This window comes from Myxocyprinus asiaticus, chromosome 7 (assembly GCF_019703515.2).
Source record: "Myxocyprinus asiaticus isolate MX2 ecotype Aquarium Trade chromosome 7, UBuf_Myxa_2, whole genome shotgun sequence".
Taxonomy (NCBI): Eukaryota; Metazoa; Chordata; class Actinopteri; order Cypriniformes; family Catostomidae; genus Myxocyprinus; species Myxocyprinus asiaticus.
The window spans coordinates 55,526,935-55,548,328 of record NC_059350.1 but is presented as its reverse complement, the minus strand read 5'-3'; the positions used below and the strand labels follow the sequence as shown (position 1 = coordinate 55,548,328).

Genomic DNA, 21,394 nt, shown 5'->3' with positions numbered 1-21,394 from the left:
GAAGTTACTGTACATTAAACACTGATGATGTAAACACAGTGACTGAAGTTAATGTACATTATACTGATGATGTAAACACTGTGACTGAAGTTAATGTACATTATACTGATGATGTAAACACAGTGACTGAAGTTAATGTATATTAAACACCGATGATGTAACACAGTGACTGAAGTTAATGTATATTAAACACCGATGATGTAAACACAGTGACTGAAGTTAATGTATATTAAACACCGATGATGTAAACACAGTGACAAGTTAATGTACATTAAACACTGATGATGTAAACACTGTGACTGAAGTTAATGTACATTATACTGATGATGTAAACACTTTGCCTGAAGTTAATGTATATTAAAGACCGATGATGTAAACACAGTGACTAAAGATAATGTACATAAACACAGATGATGTAAACACAGTGACTGAAGTTACTGTACATTAAACACTGATGATGTAAACACAGTGACTGAAGTTAATGTACATTATACTGATGATGTAAACACTGTGACTGAAGTTAATGTACATTATACTGATGATGTAAACACAGTGACTGAAGTTAATGTATATTAAACACCGATGATGTAACACAGTGACTGAAGTTAATGTACATTAAACACTGATGATGTAAACACTGTGACTGAAGTTAATGTACATTATACTGATGATGTAAACACTGTGACTGAAGTTAATGTACATTAAACACAGATGATGTAAACACAGTGACTGAAGTTAATGTATATTAAACACTGATTATGTAAACACTGTGACTGAAGATAATGTGCATTAAACACTGATGATGTAAACACTGTGACTGAAGTTAATGTATATTAAACACTGATTATGTAAACACTGTGACTGAAGATAATGTGCATTAAACACTGATGATGTAAACACTGTGACTGAAGTTAATGTATATTAAACACAGATGATGTAAACACTGTGACTGAAGTTAATGTACATTAAACACAGATGATGTAAACACTGTGACTGAAGTTAATGTATATTAAACACTGATTATGTAAACACTGTGACTGAAGATAATGTGCATTAAACACTGATGATGTAAACACTGTGACTGAAGTTAATGTATATTAAACACTGATGATGTAAACACTGTGACTGAAGTTAATGTATATTAAACACTGATTATGTAAACACAGTGACTGAAGATAATGTACATTATACTGATGATGTAAACACAGTGACTGAAGTTAACGTACATTATACTGATGATGTAAACACTGTGACTGAAGTTCATGTATATTATACTGATGATGTAAACACTGTGACTGAAGTTAATGTACATTATACTGATGATGTAAACAGTGACCGAAGTTAACGTACATTATACTGATGATGTAAACACTGTGACTGAAGTTAATGTACATTATACTGATGATGTAAACACAGTGACTGAAGTTAATGTACACTAAACACTGATGATGTAAACAGTGACTGAAGTTAATGTACATTAAACACTGATGATGTAAACACAGTGACTGAAGTTAATGTATATTAAATACTGATGATGTAAACACAGTGACTGAAGTTAACGTACATTATACTGATGATGTAAACACTGTGACTGAAGTTAATGTGCATTATACTGATGATGTAAACACAGTGACTGAAGATAATGTACATTATACTGATGATGTAAACACAGTGACTGAAGTTAATGTACATTATACTGATGATGTAAACACTGTGACTGAAGTTAATGTGCATTATACTGATGATGTAAACACTGTGACTGAAGTTAATGTACATTATACTGATGATGTAAACACAGTGACTGAAGTTAATGTACATTATACTGATGATGTAAACACAGTGACTGAAGTTAATGTACACTAAACACTGATGATGTATACAGTGACTGAAGTTAATGTACATTAAACACTGATGATGTAAACACAGTGACTGAAGTTAATGTATATTAAATACTGATGATGTAAACACAGTGACTGAAGTTAACGTACATTATACTGATGATGTAAACACTGTGACTGAAGTTAATGTGCATTATACTGATGATGTAAACACAGTGACTGAAGATAATGTACATTATACTGATGATGTAAACACAGTGACTGAAGTTAATGTACATTATACTGATGATGTAAACACTGTGACTGAAGTTAATGTACATTAAATACCGATGATGTAAACACAGTGACTGAAGTTAATGTACATTATACTGATGATGTAAACACAGTGACTGAAGTTAACGTACATTATACTGATGATGTAAACACTGTGACTGAAGTTAATGTACATTATACTGATGATGTAAACACAGTGACTTAAGATAATGTACATTATACTGATGATGTAAACACAGTGACTGAAGATAATGTACATTATACTGATGATGTAAACACAGTGACTGAAGATAATGTACATTATACTGATGATGTAAACACAGTGACTGAAGTTAATGTATATTAAACACTGATGATGTAAACACAGTGACTTAAGTTAATGTATATTAAACACTGATGATGTAACACAGTGACTGAAGATAATGTACATTAAATACCGATGATGTAAACACAATGAAAACAACCTGCTTCAAGTGTTTGAAGAGTGACGCACCTGTGAACGCCATGAGTGAAATCCAGCATCTGAAAAGTGAAATCACATGAAATCCGTCCGTTTTATAATCCGTTCGAGAATCTGCGGCGTGTTTGTCTGGTGTTTTCCGCTTCATGTTCATGTTCAGTCGGTGTCTCGTGGAATGTTGAGTCGGTGTGTAACGGGACTGAAGGGGCGGCGCGCGATCCGCCTTCAACAGTGTCACGGGTTTGTGAGGAATTCATGTTTGTACAAAATTAAAGATTCATTATTTATAGCCCCTCTTGGCAAAAGTACATTGGCACGAAATAATTATAAATAACATTTAATTTATATATATATATATATATATATATATATATATATATATATATATATATATATATATATCATTTTTTCAAACAAACATAAACACTATAAACCTCAAACAGTTAAACGTTATGAAAAACACTCTAAACCGGATATAAAAGTAAAAAAATAAAAACTAAAATAAAATAATAATAATAATAATAAAATAAAAAACACATCAAAATAATAATGTGTTCTAAACTATTGATTAATTAAAAGTATAAAGTTTGATATTAGGCTTGAATCAAATGATTTCGCCCTCTAGTGTTTTTATCAGTGTAGTGGCCTGTATGAGAGGAGGAGACCGGGGCTAGTTGTCACTAGATCTTCATCTTTATAGGTTTTAAATCACTTACACAAATGTTCGTTTTCTCTAGCAGTGGTTTTATATGATGGTTTCAAACATCGAGTTCAAACTGTCTTAGAATATTTTTTGTGAATTCTATTCTCCAAACTAAAAATATATGTTTGCTATATCCTTGGATTGTATGGAGGACCAATTCTGCCAAAATTATAAATAAATACATAACTATATGTGCAAATGAATGTAACAAATAAACACAATAAAAGCACACTGGCAAACATTGAGACAATTAGAGTTATATAATAAAGGTAGATTTGAACTGAAAGGTTCTTTTATAAATGTTACATGAGTTTTATATAATTAATAAATTGTATGATTAATTCATTTCTTTGGTTGGCCAAAACAATAATTGTATTTTTTGTATGTTGCCTTTTATATTTGTGCTGTTTAATGTATTGTTTGGGTTTCATGATTATTTCACTGATTAAATCTGGCGAAGCCATTACATATAACATATTTAACCTTGTGCGCCCCCTGTCCACATGCGTGGACAAGATGGATGCACTCTACGCAATGCATAATTTAAATTAATTGAAACTGACTGAATACTGTTCACAAGACTCTAGTCTGTCAAGTCCGAGTCACGTGACACAACAGCATGACGTCGATTTCCGTGAAGCGCTTCTACAGGCGCAGCGCCAACAAAAGTGCCTCTGGTAAGAAATCTCTTTAATCTCCTGTTTCGGTGTAAAGAGGAGAGTCTCTAGTCTCGTTTGATATGCCGCTTTAAAAACTCTGTTCACTGGGGACCTGGGTAGCTCAGCGAGTTCAAATCCAGGGTGTGCTGAGTGACTCCAGCCAGGTCTCCTAAGCAACCAAATTGGTCCGGTTGCTAGGGAGGGTAGAGTCACATGGGGTAACCTCCTCGTGGTCACTATAATGTGGTTCTCGCTCTCGGTGGGGCGTGTGGTGAGTTGTGCGTGGAGAATATCGTGAAGCCTCCACACGTGCTGCATCTCCGCGGTAACGTGCTCAACAAGCCATGTGATAAGATGCGCGGATTGACGGTCTCAGACGTGGAGGCAACTGGGATTCGTCCTCCGACACCCGGATTGAGGCGAGTCACTACACCACCACGAGGACTCAGAGCACATTGGGAATTGGGCGTTCCAAATTGGGGAGAAAAAGGGAGAAAAATCACACCAAAAAAAAAAAAAATCTGTTCATTTTTCGCTTGTCAGCGCGCTGATAAACATGATGTCCACATACATGGCTTTTCGGACATTATTCCCTCAAAAACATGTTATTTATTTTGAATATCTTTGAACTCTAACACATCTGTGGGTCATTCATAAAAAATAAGGTGCATTTGAAACTGTTCTGAGACCAGTGCAGACAGACAGCACACTGGAGGTTAAGTCATTCACTAAATAGGGAGCAAGGGAGCATCCTATAGCTCTCTATGCAGTTAAGTGCATTCACTCCTAAAATCTGATCAAAAGTTCAGTTTCAGGCTGCAGATGATGTTTGGATCACTCAACATGTTTGACAGACATGTGACAATGATAATCAGTACATAGATTCAGAATTTATAATGTATCATTTTATTTTAACATGATTGACAGTGATTGGATGATGCTGGGCATTACTTTGAATCAGAATTAATTATGATAATTTCTGATGTAATGTCTGTAACGTCTCAAAAACATGAATAATCAACACTCCTGGAAACATAATCAACTATTTGATGAAAAAATCTGACTTTCTATAGCTTGATATTATTTAAAACTTAGTCCCACTGTCCACATATTATTATTATTTTTATTTTTTTGCTTGTTTATTTGGTGCCACTAGTTACAAATCAAAAAGGTAAATGGAAAATGCACACAGCAGTCACGCTCGGGTCTCAGAAGGTTAAAACTGAAAAGGAGGATGGTTTTTCATTTTCATATCTTAAATATATTCTTCTCCAGTCAAACAGCAGATTCTCATATGTGACAACATGCCCCACTTCAGGAGTCAACGTGTGTTCATTGAACTGTATCTTGACTTTAAGGTCTTATTGTATAAGTGTCTTATACAATAACTGACTTTCAAACTAACCCTACTCTGATATAAAATATACACTGATATAAAAGATGTGACAACTAGACCTGGTCTCCAATATTTTTCATTTCTGAAACATGCATTTAATGATTCTCATATAAAAGCTTATAAACACACTTCACTGGAAACATGATCAGAATATATAATGTAAAAATCAATCAAAACAATAAAAATCAAATACAAAAAACAATATGATTATTTGTGTCTATTTATATTAATCAGTAAATGTATGTTCACATTCTCTTGCAAATACATTTCCTCTGAGATCAAAGTTAACTGTTTCAGAATAAAAAAATAAAAAAAAGAATTTAATTATAGGTGAAATCAAAATGGCCTGCAGGAAACTCAAAGATTGTCGCTTACAATCATTCCATTCAGTCATCAAGAAACAATCAGGCCACTTTCATAAGAGAATCAAGAGTCCATCAGCATTCTGTACTGAGAAACACTTTATAGGACAATAGATGACCAGCTGGGAGCAATATCTACTAAATGAAGAGTGAAAATATTACACAAAGTCTAAAAATAAAGAAATACATGTACATATGTTGATAAGCAATACCTACGATAAGAGGTATTCAAACATAATGGTGTTTCACAATCAGTAAAATCGATATACATCAAGCCAATAAGCTACTCAGTTGTCCTGCTTATATACAAATTAAAAAGATTTTACTGTGTCAATTTCTTGTTTTACAAAATAAACACTTAAGAGACTGTGAAAATATGCTTGCAATTTAGATATGTGTTGGCTGGTTTGTTCAGTAGAAGCCTACATTAATAAAAGCCTTTCATTCCTTAAAATCTCAGGATAGATCTAATTTTCCATCATCTATGTACTTTAACAAACAGCATAAAGCGTTAACTGAACTTAGCTCCGTGGGACTTTGGGTTTATTAAGCGGAACACTCGGCGGTCTGTCGCGACTGTCGTAGTGATCAGAGTAGCGATCACTATTGCGATCGTCATTGTAATCCCGCCGGTCAGCATAGCGATCATCGTAGCGGTCCCGACGGTCGTCATAGCGATCGCTGCGATCATCATAGCGATCTCGACGATCATCGTAATGGTCATCGCGATCATACCTCTCTCGGCGGTCATCTTGCTTGTCGGAGTACTGATCTTTCCGGTCATCGTAATCGCTTCGGCGACCATAGCTTCTCTCGCTTCGGTCGTCGCGTGGATCTTGAGGCTTGACTGCGCTTTTCACACGACGTTCCTCCTCATAGTTGACATGTTCCTCATGACCATCAGCTTTTCCATCAGGCTCCTTGTCAGTGAACTCGCCTCCTTCAGGAGATCTGTCAAACAACACAGAGGGAAACATTAGCAGACGTTTGAGCATATGGTGGCTGAGATGTTCATCTTCTGTTAGCGTACCCCATGGCGTATTCCTCCTCCTTCTCCTTCCTCTTGCAGCGACGACAGCAGAAGATGATGATCCCCAAAATCACAATTGCAGCCACAATTGCTGCGATTATACCAGCTGTGGATGCAATGTTCATGGACGCTACAGGAGATGATTACAACCAGCGAGAGAGAACGGCAGACATGATGAAGAGAAGACGAGACAAAAAGTGATGAGACACAAGAAAATATGCGAGATCAGACATGAAAAGACCAGACAAGGAAAGACAAAATAGGATGAGATGAGTCAAGACAAGAAGAGAAGAGACAACAAGAGATGAGTATAGAAGGAACAAGATGAGAAGAGAAGAGACAAGAAGAGATGAGACAAGATAAGAAGAGAAGAGATAAGAAGAGACAAAAAGAAGAGACATCAAAAGACAAGGACAAAAGATGAGCCAATTTGAGAAGAGACAAGATGAGAAGAGATGACAAAAAAAGAGACGAGTCAAGAAGAGACAAGATGAGAAGAGACAAGATAAGAGAAGAGATGCCAAAGATGAGAGGACAAAAGAAGAGCCAAGTTAAGAAAAGACAAGATGAGAAGATAAGAGATACGATGAGAAAAAACAAGAAGAGAAGAGACAAAGAGAAGAGATGACAAAAGACAAGAATAGGAGAAGTCAAGATGAGACAAGATGAGAAGAGACGAGATGAGAACAGAAGAGACAAAAAGAGACAAAGAGAAGAGGAGTCAAAGGACGAGAGGACAAAAGATGAGACGAGTCAAGAAGAGACAAGATGAGAAGAGAAAAGAAGAGAAGAGACAAGATGAGAAGAGAATAGATGAGGCAACGAGAGACGAGTCAAGTAGAGACAAGATGATAAGAGAAAAGACAAGAAGAGACAAAGAGCAGAGATGACAAAAGATGAGAATAGGAGAAGGAACATGATGACAAGAGAAGAGACAAGAAGAGATGAAACAAGTCGAGAAGAGACGAGATGAGAAGAGACAAAGAGAAGAGATGAGACAAGTCAAGAAGAGACAAGATGAGAAGAGATGAGACGAATCGAGAAGAAAAGAGAAGAGAAGAAATTAGATGAGAAGAGAAGAGGCAGAATTGGTTTAGTTTGTAATGATATGTTATCACAGCTGAGATATTTGTGTAAAAAGGGAAGTGTCATAGCTGCTGATCTTACGTGGCATGACGGCCAGCGTCAGATTACACTTTGCCGATCTGATCTCATTGGTGGATGTGCAAATGTAGTAACCAGACGTGTCTTGGGAAATATTGTAGAGTGATAAAACTCCATTTTCTAAACAGAGATCAACAGACTTGATGTGATATAGGAAAACACGGTTCTGTTTAAGAATATACAAACATATTATCACACACAGAACTGAACGTACGGTCGGTGGCCTTTGGCGGGTTTGGACGAGGAATGTTATTGACATTATGACTTTGCCACTTGTAGACGGGTTTCGGAGTGCCCTCTTGAGAGAAACAGGTGAGATTGATGTTCTGGCCAAATTCTGCTACTCCAACAACTTTACAGTCGGGAGGTGATGGAGCCACTGTTGAACAAAAACAAGAACATTCAGAGAATGGGCTTTAATGTTCATTATTAAAAGATTCCACTCTGATTCACAGCAATCTCACCTTCACCTGTCACATGATACTCACAGCAAAACATCTTCAAATGATGAAATATACATTCCCTATTGAAATCATTTTATAATAAAGACCCCATGAAATGGCTTTTTGTTTCTGTATTGATGTATTTCCTGTTAAAACTCAAAGTTGAGGAGGGACATTTCGAAAGGGCTTGTCCCTTTTTTAAATAGCCAATAGCCATTAGTTTACATCACAGCCATGATTCGACTGTCTGATTAATCACGATATTCAATTGAACAATCCCATATCAATTCCTAAAATCACAACACTTCACAATTCAGGGAAAATGTCGGTCTTAGTGAGGTATTAATGTAAACACAGTCATTTATGTCTAATATGAACGTAAACAGCTGGACTTGGAGTGGAATGCATCATAATAGACCTATTATGTCATTAATAATAATCAAACTACAAGAAAACAAGAAAACCATTCACTGCTCTTGACTGGATAACTTTAGTGGCTTTAAAAAGTATTTATGTACTATAATCATAGTAAAGACCATTAATTAAAGTAGTTATTTTATATTTCATTACTTTTGTCTTAATGTTTACTTGAATACTTGAGACTGCTGTTTCATTTACTGTTTTCTTTTTTTAAATCTTTTTTGGTATTGTTTTTTATTTGTTCTATTGATTGTTATTTGTTCTTATTTTATTACTGTAAAATACTTTAATACTAAGCCCTAAAAGTGTGTAGTGAGAGCTGTGAGTTATCTCAATGTTTGTTCTAGGAGAGAAAAACATTCAGCCTGATTCTCGATGACATCCAGCGTTAAGAAGATACAGTCTCTTCTTTCTCTTAAGATGCAGTATTTTCTTTTTTGTTCTTTACATTTCTCAATCTCTCTTATAGTCTTTATCTAAATCGATTACAGGAATTGTTGAAGTGATGGGGGTCAGGTGATTTGGTGAGATGATCAGTCACCCTAAGGTCCCATGTCTAAAAGAAGAAGAGTCCTGTCGGATTTACGATCACTTTTGACCCTCATCTGTGGACCAACAGAGACTTCTTAGTTCCACCTAATCAGTGTTATGTTTCTCAATAACATGTTCTGCGTAGATCAACAGTTCACCATATTTGGATAGTTTCTGTAGATACCTGTATGGTTAATCAGAACCTTGTACTTGAAAGAGATGATGTCAATTAATTTGCATTTGCCCATATTTATGGTTGTTTCTGTAATCTAAGTTAACTCAAGGTTAGATCCTCAACTCATTTTCTGTTTCTGTCTTTGCCTTTGGAAATGTGGAGAACTTTGTCTTCAGTAAACTCTCTCTCTATTGATTGAAACTTCAACTTTGACTCCTGGTCTTCATTGTTCACGCTGGTCTCATTACTGGGTATAACTGTATTCCCATACAATACATAAATTAATCAGAATTGAATCAAATAGAATCAGAATCACATTGAATCAGGAAATCATATGTAACCGTACTAGCTTCTGTAATTTTGATGTCATGAGGTCTCTAAATATTGATAAATCTCTCTCAGAAGAGTTCTTACCCAACACAATGAGTTTGGCTGTATCAGACAGGCTGCCATCCTCGTCGGCCTCAACTTGAACTTTACACTCATAATTGCGCGTGTCAGCGCTGGTGACCGTACTCAACTGCAGGTTGGCGAATCCTTTAAGGATATCGTGTTGAAGAGATGCACGGCCTTTATATGCTTTGGTTACTGTAATTTTAATGGGATTGAAGTAAGTGAGGATAGTTTTCTGTAAAGATAGAGGAGAAAATCAACAGTTCAGTCTAGACTACAGGCATTGTTTGCAGATGAGTGTCCAGATGGCATTGATTTGCTGTTGTGGGAACAGTTTGGAAATTTGATATGAATCCTGGATCTGAGTAATAATATAATAAAGCCGTCTGGATTGGGCCATAGCACTGGAATTAACATAACTAGTGTGAAAACATATAAATATTACATCCGAGTTAAGATCCATATTTATACTGAAATATAAGTGAACACTATCAGTATACAGTCAGTGTAATGTTTGAGCTAATGTTAAAATAAAGCCCAAATGTATGCAGTAAAGAAGAAATTAGAAACATCCCAAATCTGATATTAGACATTCGAGTTCTGTACTGAATGAAGCTGATGTAGTTTAATTCAGATCAATGTAGTACCGAAGGATTATCTGGAGCTTCAAGATCTATACTGGACCATGTCACAATGACAGACAGATCGGGCCCTGGAGGCTTGAATGTGCACGGGATCGTCACATTATCACCCCTCGCGATCTTATATTCTTTCTGTGGTATGTCCACATTCATGCCCAAAGTCATGTATAGTCCTGTGAAACACACACACACACACACACACACACACACACACACAGACACACACATGTGAAGACATTATAAACTGTATGTTTATATGCATTTAACATTGCACCACAGATATTAAAATTAGTTTTCACAGAATATATCTTGAATATAATCAGATTTTTTATGCTTAAGACAAGTAAAAAATAAAACTCATATCATATAAAGTAGATATAAGGGGCTTCCACATGTCTCATGTCAGGGTTAGGGTTAGGGTAACCCCTAGCGCAGCACTGCACTTCTATCAAGCGTTGTAGCATGACACTCATTCAAACAATTTAAACTGTGACCTCATTGTCACTGACTTTTCGAAGCTAATATATTTAATTAAGTTGACTCATAATCTTTATCATATAATCATGAATGCTGCAACACTATGTGACTGTACTACCTATGGTTTTACCTTTTAAAACACAATCATGTTGACAAATATAAGGTTAAATGTATAAATAATAAACAGTTTAAAATCAAATGACCAACAATAATCTTACAGGACAGAGTGTCAGTACAGCCACCGCTCAAAATGGGATGAAATGCAAATCAAAAACACACAATGCTGAAATAATTTCTGCATTTGTTTTGAATGTTGAAATTCACTTCAGTAATATCAAATGTTATTATATATGGTCAAATGTGTATTTATTGCAAACAATAAGATAAGAAAAGCGAGATTCAATCCAACAACCGTTTGCACGAGTGCTGAATAATTTACCTCGTCAGTCCACATGTGTATATTCAAAGGAGAGCTTTTCTCTACTCCAACCAACTTTAAAGGCACATCACATATAATAACATATATATATTTCATTACGCTTATGAGTGGGGTTTGAACCACTGTATTTTGGTCTTTCACTACCGACTACCTGGTATAGGTTAATGCCATTAATTAAATGCATGTTGTTGTTGTTGTTTTCAGTAGGGCTAACTCATAAAATTATGAATGTTCACAGTGTATATTCGTTTTGATTTACAGGAAGATAATTAAATAACCAATATGTATTCATTTATTCATTTATTGAAAAAGGCTGACATTCTAGCTTTTCTTTCTTCTGTATACCAATTCATGACATAACTAATCATTGTTAGATTGTCTTCTACCCATCAAAATGTAAAAAATACAATACAAAAAAATATATTAATAATGTTAATCATAATAACTCACTTTCTTCACATGATGGTGCCAAAAAAACTGTGGTGCCAAAAGTGTCCTTTTGTGTCTCCTGGTGGTGATTTTGTGTCTCACATGTATTTAAAGTTTTACCACAGGGTTAATTCCCATGATGTTAAGGGTCATTCTGGTTGGATACCCACTGTAGATGTGTTTGACTTCATGCAGCACTGTGCAAATTGATTGGCATCTGCCTTGACGCAATATACAGTATGCTGTTTAGAAATTTTCACTGCTTCCAAATACCCATACTTCCCTACTATATAGGATGCCAAAAATTAGAGGTCGAACAATAGTGGATTTTGCCGATACCAATAACTAAGGTCGTCGAATAGGCTGATAACCGATTAATTGGTCGATAGTTTTTAAAACCTATTTATTTAATATTTTTTTTGTAATTAACATTTTTTAATAAATCTTATAATAACAAGAAACACACACACACAACACAAACACACACACACACACACACACACATATATATATATATATATATATATATATATATATATATATATATATATATATATATATATATATATATACACACACACAAAACATTTAAACCCCACAACCCCGCCTCCCCAAAAAACAATCTTGTGGTCACACATAAGTAAATATATACATACACATACACACACATACATATATATATATATATATATATATATATATATACATACATACATACACATACATATACACACATAATAATCATATTCTCTTAAAAAATATACTACAATACTCTCTCCACACCCCACCTGAGAGCCCCCCCAAAATTCCAAATACCTGCCCCATTTCTGGAAAAACAAATCTAAATCACCCCGTCTTCCCAATGACACCTCCTCATAAGCCGCTACCCTCCCCATCTCCGTGCACCACCTCCAACCCCTCAAAATAACCTGCCTGGTGATCATCACACAGGTCAGAACCCTGTTCTCAATATGGCCATCCCCCACATCTATGATCGCCCCATCACCCAGAATACAAAGTTTGGGGCAAAACGAAACCCGAGTGCCCACCATGTCGCACACAAAATTCTGAACCTTCGACCAGAATTTCTGGATCTCGATACACCACCAAAAAACATGGGCCATGTCTCCATCCTCCGACTGGCATCTCCAGCAGGTGGGTGTGACTTTAAGACCAAGCCTATACAGTCTATAGGGGGTCCAATAAAATCTATGCAAAATTTTTAATTGTATAAGACGCACCCTTGCATCTCTAGATGCAGACTTAACATTTTTAAGAATCCTAGCCCACACTCCCTCCTCCAATACCAAGTTTAAATCTTTCTCCCATAATCTCTTGAGAGAAGTTGAAGCTCCGTCCCCCAGACTCTGAATTAACAGGGAGTAATACACTGATGCCTCATGACCTTTTCCAAAAGCAGTAATCACCTCTCCCAAAGCATCTGCCTCCTTAGGGGGATGTGTGCTACTCCCAAAAATAGTACAGAGCAGGTGGCGCAGTTGTAAATACCTATAAAACTGAGGTCTGGGAATCCCAAAATGTTGGACCAAGTTTTCAAGCGATCTCAACACTCCACTTTCATATAGGTCACCGAGTGTAGCAACCCCCCTCACAATCCACTCTGGCCAGCAGAAAGGGGACCTGTCAATACACAATTGTGCCATATGCTCGAGGCAACATTTAAATAAGTGTCCAATTTAAACAATCTGGACACTTTAGTCCATACCGAGTGTAAATGCGAAATAACTGGGTGTAACTAAACTTTTCCGATTAGTTTGATAGAGATGCTTTGTAATGGCAAAATAAGGGCAAGAACTGCCTGTTCAATAACAAACCAAGGAGGGGCTCTCTCAGGTGGAAGCGACCAATGAGCCAAATGTCTGAGACTGAACACATAATAATAAAACAAAATCTTGGGTAGGCCTAACCCACCTTTGTCAATCGGCTTATGTAACTTATTAAAATGCAATCTGGGACATTTACCATTTCAAATGATGGACTTCACTATGTTATCAAATTGCTTGAAATAAGAGAGGGGGACATCTACAGGGAGAGATTGTAACAGGTAGTTAAATTTTGGAATACAATTAATTTTAATAACATTAACCTTCCCAATCATAGATAAATGTAATGAAGCCCACCTGCCCACATCATTTGAAAACCTTTTAATTAAAGGGTCGAAATTAACTCTAACTAAATCACATAAATTTGTTGGGAATAAAATCTCCAAATACTTAATGCCCTGTTTGGGCCATTGGAAGATGCCCGGCTGAAAAGCCGTTACTGGACAGTACGCTGTCAGAGCCAAAGCTTCAGATTTAGACCAATTGACTTTGTATCCTGAGAACTTGGAAAAGGAATTAATAATTCTGTGGAGGCAAGGCATAGATCTAGTGGGGTCAGAGACAAATAATAAAATATCATCTGTGTAAAGCAGAAGCTTAAGCGCCACACCTCCTGCCACCACCCCTGGAAAATCATCCTCCTTTCTTATCGCGGCTGCTAATGGTTCCAGGGCAAGACAGAACAATAATGGGGAAAGAGGGCAACCCTGCCGGGTGCCCCTATCCAAAGTAAAATAATCTGAAATTAATCCATTTGTTTGCACCGCTGCTACAGGGTGTTTATAAAGTAAATTAATCCAACCAATAAATGTATTCCCGAACCCATACATTTCCAAAATCTTAAAAAGATAATCCCATTCTACCATTTCAAATGTCTTTTCGGCGTCAAGTGAGATGGCAGCGATCGGAGCCTGATCGTTCGCCACTGACCACATGATATTGATGAAACACCTAATGTTATCAGAAGAGCTACGGCCCCGAATAAACCCCACCTGATCTATATGTATAAGAGATGTCATAACTTTACTTAATCGGTTAGCCAAAATTTTTGACAAAATTTTTACATCTAGTTGGATCAGGGAGATTGGACGCTTTTTAAGAATCAGACTGATCCGGGCTTGTATCATGGTTGGCAGAAGCTTTCCATTCTTTAATGATTTCGTATAAACTTCTAACAAAAGTGGAGCCAGTTCTGTAGCATAAGATCTAAAAAAACTCAGCAGCAAAACCATCTGTCCCCAGAGCCTTGCCAGTAGGTAGGGACTTAATTACCTCGTCAAGCTCCTCCAAGGTTATCTCAGTCTTTTTTTTTTTGCTCAGTCTTCAGTTTAGGGAGATCTAATGGTTCCACAAAGTTTCTAATATCTTCATCAGTAGACGAAGACGTGGAACTATAAAGATCAAGATAGAATTCTTTAAAAGCATTATTAATATCAATGGCCGAGGTAAATATTTCATCACCAGCAGATTTCACTGAGGGAATGGTAGAAAAATGGTATATATCTAGCCAAAAGCTTCCCTGCTTTGTCCCCCTACTCAAAATATGACTGTCTTGCCGTGAATAGCCAAAATGACAAAATAGTGTTATATCTGTATTTCAATCGGGTCAATTCTCTGAGGCCATCAGATGACATACAGCGCTTTTAATATTTCCTTCCAACTCCACGAGTTCTTGTGCTTTGGATTTTTTGGTGAATGAGGCATACTGTATGATCCGGCCCCTAAGAACCGCCTTAAGTGCCTCCCAAGCCACGCCCACAGAGGATACTGAGGACCAGTTGGTCTCCATATAAACATTGATTTCAGTCTTTAACATTTGTTGGAATTCAGGATTTTGCAAAAGGGACACATTAAGGTGCCAACTATATGATTTATTTTTCTCCATATGTGGCAACATCTCTAAACTCACCAGGGTGTGATCTGAGACTAAAATGTTTCCAATTGAGCAATCAACAACAGATGAAATGAGGGATTTGGATATAAAAAAAAAAAACCTATTCTAGAATAAATCTTACGGACTGATGAAAAAAAATGTATAGTCTCTACCAGATGGGTTCAAAAGTCTCCAGATATCCAAAAGACCAAGATTTTAACACATCCTATGAAGCGTCAATGTTGCTCTAGGGGGTTTACACACTTTTGCTTCACTATGATCAAGGACTGAGTCCATCAAAAGATTAAAGTCTCCTCCCAATATTATATCATGAGGGGTGCCAGTGGTTTGCAACATCCCTTCAAGATCTATAAAAAAGCCCTGATCATCAACTTTAGGTGCGTAAATATTAGCCAAAATAAGACTTTGTCCCTGAATTTCAGCTAAAACAATAATGACTCTTCCTAATTTATCATTAATCTGTTTGAGACATTTGAATTGTAGATGTTTATGTGCCATTATAATGACTCCCCTGCTCTTATTTTAGCCAACACTAAAGAAAACATGTCCACCCCATATCTTCCAAAATTTTTCAGCTTCCTGCGGGGAAAGATGTGTTTCTTGAAGAAACACTATATCATATTTCTTACATTTAAGAAAAGATATAACCTTCCTTCTTTTTATGGGGTGCCCCAACCCATTTACATTCCATGTGGAGAGAGACAATCCACTCATATTAACATTTGACATTTTGATATAATAGAAAAAATCAATTGTGTGCCAAAGACAAAATTATGAAGACCACATTTCAACATTAATGCAACAATAAAACCCCGAACAAAACAAACAGAAAAAAGAAAAACATGCGCATTAACCCCGTGCATGACAGCGCCAACCGGCGTCAGTCCTTTTAAACTCAAAGAGTCCATGAGAGCCCCCGCAACAATATTGCCATCAGATTGCTCAATTTTGCCTCTCAAATTTATAAGGCAAAACTACATAACATCAAATATTTTGTAAAACAAACCCCAGCCAATAGGCAGAATAAACACAAAGAACGTGTGTTCCTTCACAAAACAAATTCCAGCCGATATAAAGCCATTCAGTTTCCTCGGTCAGACAAACGAATCTTCAGTGAGTCAGCTGATGAGTGCAGCAGATGACATAATCATTACAATGTGCCACGAAAATACTCCACAAATCATACTCCAGCCAACAGGAGCCATAAGCACAAGGAACTGACAGATTCATCCATAACTGTCCCAAAGTAATGTTATTTAACAAAACAAGCTCCAACCGCTAGGTGGAACCAGCACAAAAGGAAACGAAACACACATCCCGGTTCCTCGGATGGCCAAGAGTCAATTCACTCCGAGGCCGCATAAAAGTATATCCCATGATTTACACAGTCCGCCAACTTTATAAAAGACATCCTTTGTGTGGGCATGTAGATGTTTTGCGGTCATCTGTTCATTGTAAAAGTGATCTTCCGTCAATGCAAAAGTTTCTTTAAGGAAAAGTGTTAATCCACAAAACAAAACAAACTCCAGCCGCTCGGCGGAGCCAACGCAAAAATAAACAAAAATGGTGCCCAGCTTCCTCCGAAAGCCAGAGTATGTACAGTGAGTCAATCCACTCACAAGAAAATCCAATGGTTACTCACCCATTTTTTCTATAAAAGACATTGCCTGATTGGGACATGTAAATACTTTGCTGCCGTCCTTGGTGTTTATTCTCAGTCTGGCCGGAAACATCAGAGCAAAAGTGATCTTCCGCTGATGTAAGAGTTTCTTGCACTCCTTAAACCGATCGCATTTCTCTCTTGTCCGGGAACAAGAAAATATTGTAATTCTTCCAAGAAAGCTTTCCTTTGTTCCTCGCCTGGCGCAACGCGAGATCTTTATCGGATGATCTCAAAAATTTGGCCAGAATCGATCGGGGCCTGTCTCCCTCAGCAGATCTGTGAGACGGGACTCTGTGAGCTCGCTTGATTTCCAGCTTGTGGCCTGTTATGTCGAGCAGACTCGGGAAAAGCTCGTCTAGGAATTTCACCATATCTCTGCCCTCCTCATGCTCAGGAATTCCAACAATTCTAATGTTATTCCTGCGGTTTCTATTCTCGAGATCTTCAAGCTTTTCAAGAACACGTTCCAAATCAACTTTGGTCGAGGGCGGATTAGTGGTTAATTCCCTCTCTGATACCTCCAAATACTCGATTCGTCTCTCAACATCAGTCACTCTTGTGACTAGCTCAGAGAATTTTTTTCCATCGCCGTAATCGATCGACGTATTACAGCGAGATCCTCCAAGTCCGCAAGTACCTTCGTCAACATCACCGACATGTTGGACAGTTGACGCTGGATTCCTTCTTCCTTCGCCGCGCCATCCAAATCGAGTCCCCAGTCCACAGGCCTGTCTGGGCTTTCATCTTGAACCCGTTAGTGTCTTTTAATGTCTCCAGAGCCCAAGGATTTTGACTTCTTTGCCATGTTTACCTCAAACAGTAAATGTGTAACTGGGTGTATTGAATTTCACCGGATTATATCAAGAAAATAATTAAAAAAATTAGCAAAGTGCGCAGAGCTTTCTCTCACACGTCTGCCCTTCGCATGGCGTCACGTGACTCCCAATTTATAGAATATTTAAAAAATTTCTTAAACTTTCCATACTACGACAGGCACAGACAGAGGCTACAACAGTCAAAAATGGGTAAAATCCCAATAATGACCAGAAAAAATTAAAGACTTTTAAATATGAACAAGCACGAAATACACCAACTTGATTTTCTCCCCTTTCCTCCCCAATGTGGAATACTCAATTCCCAATGCGCTCTAAATCCTCGTGTTGGCATAGTGACTCGCCTCAATCCGGGAGGCATAGGACGAATCTCAGTTGCCTCCGCGTCTGAGTCCGTCAATCCGTGCATCTTATCACGTGGCTTGTTGAGTAAGTTACTGCGGAGACGTGGCGTGTGTGGAGGCTTTACACTATTCTCCACGGCATCCACGCACAACTCACCACACGCCCCACCGAGAGCGAGAACCACATTATAGCGACCACGAGGAGGTTACCCCATGTGACTCTACCCTCCCTAGCAACCGGACCAATTTGGTTGCTTAGGAAGCCTGACTGGAGTCACCTTTTCATGCAATATTAATCTTATATATCATGTTTATTCATAAAAAACTATTCAAAATAAATAAAAAATACTGACTCCTTTATTGTTATTAAAATAATATAGGCTTATACCGAACTTTCTTCTTGTACACACAGGCACTGTATTACTGTAAGCGGAACTTAACCTGTTCAAATGAATAATGTTTCTGGTTATTATATGTAAAATTCAAGCGTCTGTCTATCTGAATTTCTATCACATCCTCTTTGTCTGCAAAAAAGAAAGAAAACATTGCACGACCGAGAAGGGGCGTGAGATCCAAATTGCCACTAAAAATATAGGGAGCCCCTAACCTAACCCTCTCCCTAACCTTAACCCTTTTGGAGTTGGTGCAACCCCCTTTTTGGAGTAACCCCACCCTCTTATGAAGATTCCGCCCCCATTTGGAGGTCTCCAGGCTGCAGCTGTACCTACTTAGCGTGATCTGCCGTGACTGATGTAGCGCAAAGTATCCGGTTTAACAGCTTTCTTTTCAACTCCTACTCCGACTGCAGTATCATTAAAGACAGGTGCAGTTGAAGTCGAACACACATAATGATTAGCGGGCAGTTTGCATAAACACAAAATTTGTCTTTGCAATAGATACAGTCGGCATCGAGTCCTCATCTGATGTTACAGCGATTCTACTGGCTCAAAGAACTTATAATACTGATACAGTGCTTGATTAGAAATCCTATACAAATCTGTCAATATAACTTTATAAATTTCATGGCTTTTAAATCATATGTTACACATAATAGTATAATTGAAGCTAAAAAAAAACAAACATTTTCAGTTACCTTAAATTTAGCAAGATAACCGCTAGCCGATTAGCCTGCTAGTTTAGCACTTACCCTACGCAGCTGTCCTTAGTGTAATTACCTCAGGTTTCTTTTCAATGTCTTGTAATGATGTTGAAATAGGTGTTTATTATTATTATTATTTAACAATAGTTTTAGGACAGCAAGATCCATATTAAGTGAAATGTTAAAGAAATCACATTATGTACACATTAAGTTTTTCTTCTAAATTTAGGATTCATTATGCAATATATGTTAAGGCATTAAATACACAGATGATTTTAATTGCAAATATGTACTTACTCAGTATAACTTTATTGACTGAAATTTTAAAATTATATCACTTATACAGGCTACAACATAACATGCATAATAATTACAACATGAAAAATAATTCAACAGAATTACTGGACCACAAGAAATATTACATAATATTTACACAGCATTAAATCAATATGCACAGCTAGTAATCGCTCAAGGAACTCTAATTAGATAGGGATTAACATGATAACATGTTTTTGATAAGGCTTTACAAACAGCTTCCGCTTGGGGACTCGCTTGACCGGTGTTGTGCTGAAATCTGACTCCCCGCCAGATTCTTACTTCTCGCTACCTGATTGGTCCATATCTCTAAAGCCCACCCCTACACCTAACCATAACCATAACTATACTAGTGAGTCAGAAATCAGCACGACACGGTTCTTTTGGAACGGTTAATGAACTAGTTCACATACATGATTCACTGATTCACTTGAGTCCCGTGCAAAACTTCTTTTTTGAAGTGAAATATTTAGTGCAGTTATTATTATATATTTGATTCAGCTTTTTAAAATAGGTTGTTTTATAGTTTCTTAGCCTACTGTATATTAAGTATACATTTATGTTCAATTTAATGTTGTCACCCTATCTGTAAAACCATTTTGAAAATTAACTGTGGTTTGATCACTATACTATACTACTATACTAGATATTCTATATTTTACTATAGTAATATTGTAGTAACCATGACTGTAGTAACCTTTAATTTTGTGGTTACTGTGATTTTACTACAAATACGATGGTCAAACTATGTTTACTGTAGTAAAAGTATGGTTCATTTTCATGAGGGAATGTCACCCGAGTTAATAAGAACTGATTGTAGAATAAAATAATGTCATCCGATTATTTTACATCAAAATGTTTTTATTTAAAAAAAAAAAATGTAATAGCTTGAGTGGAGCGTTGAGTCATGTGGAAGCCTCATTATACAGCACACATATATTATATCTGAAATAAATTCCATGAAAACAAGTCTTAACAATCTTATTTTGCTTCTCAGGTAAATGTATCTTGTTAAGATATTTAGAAGAACAGAATGTCTACATATAAGCCAAACTCTTATATAAATATAAAGTTATCAAAATAACAAGAGTGATGCATCTATGGATTCAAACATTTGAATATTCATTAAGACAAACAGATCACAAAATCTGAGTTTTGAATAAAGTTTGAGATTTTGTAAACAATCATGAACTCTTTTAGACAACTCTTTCAGACCTCATGAGATTTAATGGAGTTCTCAGCTATATATCATGTATCAACTTTCTCAGATGTTTCTCCTAAAATTCTTTGGGAGAGATAAAAACAGACACAAATCAGTCAATTGTTACCATACAGTAAGTGAACTATAAAATAAATGTGGATAGTTTAGCTCAGATCATTTGCTCTTGGGAGAATTTTGTATCTTTTGTATCTCAGACTTCGGTATCTTGAGCACAGTTTGAGACATTGTTGAGATCTTTTGTAATACTGATTACTTGAGTCTTTAAGAGAAACATCTGAGAAGCAGGAGACACAAGCAAAAGTCTTTTAGTTCTCCACTGTATCTCGTGTGTGTGTGTGTATGTGTGT

At 36.7% G+C, this 21,394-nt stretch overlaps 3 protein-coding genes across 6 annotated transcripts in view; 1 reads left to right on the top strand and 2 right to left on the bottom strand.

Moving 5' to 3' along the window:
* LOC127443431 (immunoglobulin-like domain-containing receptor 2) overlaps positions 1-2,798 on the bottom strand; it is a 48,533-nt gene extending 45,735 nt beyond the window's left edge. For 2 of the 4 annotated variants that reach the window (XM_051702036.1, XM_051702038.1), the window contains exon 1: positions 2,605-2,797. In XM_051702036.1, coding sequence (XP_051557996.1) covers positions 2,605-2,725 — 121 coding nt within the window. In that variant the 5' untranslated portion in view covers positions 2,726-2,797. Of the gene's footprint in view, positions 1-2,604 lie in introns of all 4 variants that reach the window. The other 2 variants (XM_051702039.1, XM_051702037.1) reach the window with 2 other exon arrangements.
* LOC127443464 (uncharacterized) overlaps positions 1-21,394 on the top strand; it is a 231,435-nt gene that overhangs the window by 113,302 nt on the left and 96,739 nt on the right. The window lies entirely within an intron of this gene.
* Positions 4,817-21,394, bottom strand: part of gpa33a (glycoprotein A33 (transmembrane), paralog a) — a 19,172-nt gene continuing 2,594 nt past the window's right edge. The window contains exons 2-7 of the mRNA XM_051702082.1: positions 10,495-10,661; positions 9,869-10,082; positions 8,100-8,264; positions 7,889-8,005; positions 6,722-6,851; positions 4,817-6,642 (exon numbers count right to left, since the gene is read on the bottom strand). Coding sequence (XP_051558042.1) covers positions 6,213-6,642; positions 6,722-6,851; positions 7,889-8,005; positions 8,100-8,264; positions 9,869-10,082; positions 10,495-10,661 — 1,223 coding nt within the window. The 3' untranslated portion in view covers positions 4,817-6,212. The remainder of the gene's footprint in view (positions 6,643-6,721; positions 6,852-7,888; positions 8,006-8,099; positions 8,265-9,868; positions 10,083-10,494; positions 10,662-21,394) is intronic.